At 32.8% G+C, this 4,922-nt stretch overlaps 1 protein-coding gene across 1 annotated transcript; it reads right to left on the bottom strand.

Annotated features, from left to right (window-relative positions):
* Nucleotides 1-14: 14 nt before the first annotated feature.
* LOC110444967 lies at nt 15-4,476 on the bottom strand. The gene is made up of 6 exons (XM_021489329.1): nt 4,385-4,476; nt 4,018-4,113; nt 3,184-3,279; nt 2,900-3,033; nt 1,219-1,433; nt 15-535 (listed from the first exon to the last, which is right to left on the bottom strand). Exons 3-6 carry the CDS (start codon nt 3,275-3,277, stop codon nt 316-318), a joined length of 663 nt encoding a protein of 220 aa, XP_021345004.1. The 5' UTR covers nt 3,278-3,279; nt 4,018-4,113; nt 4,385-4,476; the 3' UTR covers nt 15-315.
* Between the last annotated feature and the right edge of the window lie 446 nt (nt 4,477-4,922).

The raw sequence follows: 4,922 nt of genomic DNA, 5'->3' as shown, positions 1-4,922 counted from the left end.
TAAATGGGGTGAGGATGAGGGGGGAGGGGGAGGGGGGGGTTGTACGACCGCATCCTCATTCTAGTTGTGAAGATGTTTTTCAACATTATTTTAAAACATTCACCTCAATTGTAAAGACTTTTGTTGCTCTCGCAACCATGGATCATTTACTTTCAACAAATTTAAATGTAACAGATATCGGTAGATCAAAAAAGATATCGGTAGATCGAGAAATATTGATAAAGATTTTTGCCCTTAACTTTTTAAATTTTTTGTTGACAAAAACAATTGTACACAATTTTGAAAACCAAACACAATCACAAGATATTTACATGTCTATTCACATGCAAAGGTAGCAGCAGTTCCATCATGTGGCACAACGTTATCCCCACCGTAGTTAGTACCACTTCGACACATATGTACTCCTGCATATCTCATCCGTTCCAGAACCCCGTAGGTGATGTAGATGCCGTACTTTGATCCATAATCTCTATGCGGTTGCACTTGAATGGTCACCTCTTTGTCTCCGTATCTATCATATCCATCCTGGTCATTGCTGAAATATGTTGAATTTATTCATGTCATACTTGAAGTTTTTATGTTCATGACATCTTACATGCAACAACATAAATGTGATAACATAGACTTTAAAATGATGTTGAAAAAGGAACAACATACGATATTTTTTTAAATACTCACAGAACGTTGTTTTCATGTGTAAAAAATAGTTTACAGTTCTATGTGTTTTTTATAAATATAAAACTTGAACTTCATTTAATTAACGAAGGCAACTTTTTTACAAAACGCTTGAAAACGTTAGGCAAGCAGCGATTTCTTATTTATTACACTCGTTTCAAATTAATAACCGATCACAAAGAGCATATATCAAATAATATGTCATTGGTAATTCCTTTTACAAATCAAAACAGGATGTTTCATATATATACGCCTATAGAGTCTAGCTACGTTAACAACAACAAAACGATGAAATATATTATTTAAATAAAGATGGTCTTGAAAATGTTTGTTTGCTTGTTCGGGTAGATTTGCAGTGTGAAGGAAATTATTAACTTACCAGAAAACACCTACACAATTGACATGACATTCCAAAGTGCATTTCTCAGATAATAATTACTAATAATTTGCCATAAACAATTTTGGTATTAGATACAATGATGCTGTTTTTCGATGTGATGGGAATATTTTGCTAAAATAAATAATTTGAAAACGTGCACTTACACAACATGGCAGTTTTGTTGGGATGTAGCTATTGTGATATTAACAACAATCGAGTCCACATTAAGGTCTGAAGGACATCGGAACTCAAGACATGCAGCCCTGTCACTTCCGGTAATGTGCAAACCGGCATCAGCTCCACCAACCGTATAGTTACCAAGGAACTTCCCTGTAGACGTGTAGCTTGTCGCTGTCAGTAGAGTTTCTATATCTGCATTCTATATAGAAAATAAATTATGGCAAATTTTGTTACTGAGTCAAGGTATATGAATAAACGGTTATTAACGTAAAATTATTTATTTATTAATTTTATTTACATACGTCTATAATTCAATTTTATAATTAAACATTTCTGTCCTTGAAAAAACTGAAGCATCACCCTTGATGGAGTGCTATGAATGGAGACATATACATTGTGTTATAATGCTTTATATTATAATTGAGCTAAAACGGTTGTCAGTAAACTTTTATAATTACAAATGTTATTTTGAATGAAATAGTTTATTTCAAGAATTTTACACATATAATTTTTTGACCTAACAAAAATTTCATTGGAACCAAATTCACCTTTTGATGTTTAAATGATCAAAGTATGCAAAACTTTTCCATACAGAAATCTCGTTGTTATTAAAAAGGCTTTCGATTCACCTTCGCATTGTGACTAATAAAAGTCAAACGGACAAATCTTAATAATAAATTACCAACTCTGATCAATTCAAATGTCAGATATTGCTTAATGTAAAATATAATTATATTGACTTCAAATTAAAAAAAAAAAAATAGGTTATTATTGATGTAATACATATTTTTTTTATTTTTACAGGCTAATACCAGATAAAAAAAAATCAAGAACTTAAAATTACTTTTCACGTGGAGGTACGGCAATATATTATTGCACCAATAAAAGAGAACATTCGGATATCAAAGCCTTACAAATGAAACGTTCTTTGTTAAACCTGACCCTGGGACCATGAAACAATCTTAGACGTAATTTTTCACAAAGCCAATCACGTATGACGTCACTTTCCATGACGTTATTTGTGATTGGTTAAGTCAAAACTAAGACAATTTTAGACTTAAGATCATTTCATGATCCTTGGGCCAGGATCCCGATCTCAATATATTATCAATCATGTAAAGCTAAGTAACTTTTTTTATGAATGGTCCAAAGTATTGTAGATATGAAATTTGTTAATAGTAATATATACAGTACGTCGAAAATAAATTAGCCTGCATCATACAGCTGTTTGATCCTACTATGACTTATAAATCATGCTTAAGGCCAAAAACGTTCGAAAATTCTAATGAGATTTAACTACTGTCTAAACAGAAGAGGCGGTGAGTAAAACCCTTACTTATGGACTTAAAACAAATTGGAGAAGTGCTGATTAAATACAAATAAAATAATGAGTAAAGAATGTATTTTTTTTGTACCGTGCCTTGACTTAAAAGATATTATTATGGCTATTAGATTACGGCAAACCTCGGGGACTAAACAAACCACCTTAAAATAATCTAGATCAATCATTTAAAAAAAATAGTTACCGGCTTGAAATTTTAAATGAAAATCAAACGCATACCGTTTGTTTTTTTAACTAAAATGTCCATACACCTCAAAAGTCGTTAGCAGAAATATGCCACAATACATTTGGGTTTTCGGATTTATGTATGCTTCCTTTCTTACCAAAATCTCAATTTTGACAAGACATAATTTTCCAAATGTAGAAAGTGGTTCCTCTTCATACCAAGAAAGTGGCTGACTTGTGCGTTCATCGGCAAAGTGGTGCGACGGAGTCAACAAGGAACTAGGATCCCCTCCTAAAAGAAACGTTATAACAATGAATTGTACAACGATATTATATAAACGTAAATTAATACCGTACATAATGGCACTTCAATTTCATCTATATTCTAGCTGAACATATTATAAGTCACCGAAGAAAACTCAAACTATATGTTATGTCTTACCGAGTTCGCAGACAGATCCTAAATAGCTAGGAGCGCATGCGCAAACGTCCGGTGTGATACAAGATCCTCCGTTCAGACAGGGTATCGTGCACATGGCTTGAATGTAATCACACACATATATTTACATATATCTGCAATGCACTGAGAAGGAAAATATTGTTGAGATACTATAACAACATTTGCTATTATAACGTCATCAATCTGTATTGTGATGTCATCAATTTCCTTGCTGTTCAAAGATTTTTTCGAAATAACAAAATAAAGCTGAACTACTCTATCAAAATAAAGGCTTTATTTAGATCGCTATCAATAGCAATGTGTGTTATATAGGACCATAACAACATTTGCTAAAACATTCATTGCTTAGATAGGATCGCCTTATCAAAAGTAATCCAGTTAAATTATATAACGATTGATTGAAACTGCTAAATGAAGTTTACTGTCGTGACTAAATTGTATGTATGCCGAGGCTTATTGAGGATCCCTGCCCTGTATTTTGCATATAAACAATAACATACACTTAACTGTCGTTTAGATATAACTTAAGCACAGTTTAGCAAGGATAAAGTGATCTTATTCGCATCTAACCTCGCCTAACTGTTTTACACAGAACACTGATGCTGATTATATTTTGTTCATGTCATTTGTTTTTCATTTCCCATGGTTTATCAAAGATGTAGTCAAACTGGAAAATCTAAGTTCCAATATTTATCATAACAGCTATTGGCAAAGGTACGGGGATCCTTTACAGCGATTTATTTACTCTTTCGAACCTTTTGTAGAGAAAAAAATAACTATACCTTTTGTGCGACAAAATGTTCAAAACATACTCACCAATCTCGCAAACAACTCCCGTGTATCCCGTTGCGCAAGTACAATTATCTGGCGTAGTGCACTTGCCTCCGTTCAAACACGTATGCTGGCAAATAGCTGAGAAAAGCAACCTCGTTAGAATGTCCTTATTTTCATTGATTGACAGAGACCAAATAATATGTGTCAAACATGTAAAATCTATAGTTACCTTTACACAAAAAAAGTTAAATGTTATCGAATTTTATGCATAGTATTAAAGAAACCCTGCCTTTCTATGCTTTGATAGAAAAGATGTCTTCTTCCTTACATGAACTAACTTCGAAATGTATAAGCCAAACAGTGCTGTATGTAGAATATTTAACAACGTAGACATAATCCCAATTGCTACCTTGTTCACATGCTCCTCCAGAATATTGATCTCCACATGTGCACTCTCCCGGATTTGTACAATCGCCTCCATTTTGGCATCGAGGAAAACATATTGCTTTTTTTCGAAATAATTTAAAAATAAAAGGAAAGCATAAATTTAGTTCCACCTGTATAATATTACAATGTGACATAAAAAAAACCGGTCAAAGCATGCTGTTTTCAGTGAAAGTTTAGAATTTAATGAAATTGACTTACATAAAGCAGAAAGGGTTTCATTTCAATCATAAATTTGTACATGCTACAAACTAGTATCAAAATTTAACATTCAGAAACTGTTAGATATGGTGTTATTATCACATAGTTACTGGTTAAAATGTCGCTTTATAGAATAGCAATGTTATTTACGCCGATACTGAAAGGACAAAGTCAAAGCTTGTATGGCGCTTTCTTGAATAAGAGTCATCAGTTTTGAAATATGCTATATCAATGTTTTAACTGATTACACAAAAAACGTACGTATTAAACGTATCGCAACGTTTCAAGACCGACTGGTCCCT

Source organism: Mizuhopecten yessoensis, unplaced genomic scaffold, assembly GCF_002113885.1.
Source record: "Mizuhopecten yessoensis strain PY_sf001 unplaced genomic scaffold, ASM211388v2 hete_36170962, whole genome shotgun sequence".
NCBI lineage: Eukaryota > Metazoa > Mollusca > Bivalvia > Pectinida > Pectinidae > Mizuhopecten > Mizuhopecten yessoensis.
This window is presented reverse-complemented; position numbering and strand designations above follow the sequence as displayed.

Excerpts from the sequence above, each read along its gene's own strand:
- LOC110444967 (XM_021489329.1), bottom strand. The coding sequence starts at position 3,277 with ATGTGCACGATACCCTGTCTGAACGGAGGATCTTGTATCACACCGGAC. Across the intron at positions 1,434-2,899 it reads TTGTCAAAATTGAGATTTTG|AATGCAGATATAGAAACTCT; the intron begins GTAAGAAAGGAA and ends TTTTCTATATAG. Across the intron at positions 536-1,218 it reads CAACAAAACTGCCATGTTGT|CAATGACCAGGATGGATATG; the intron begins GTAAGTGCACGT and ends AACATATTTCAG.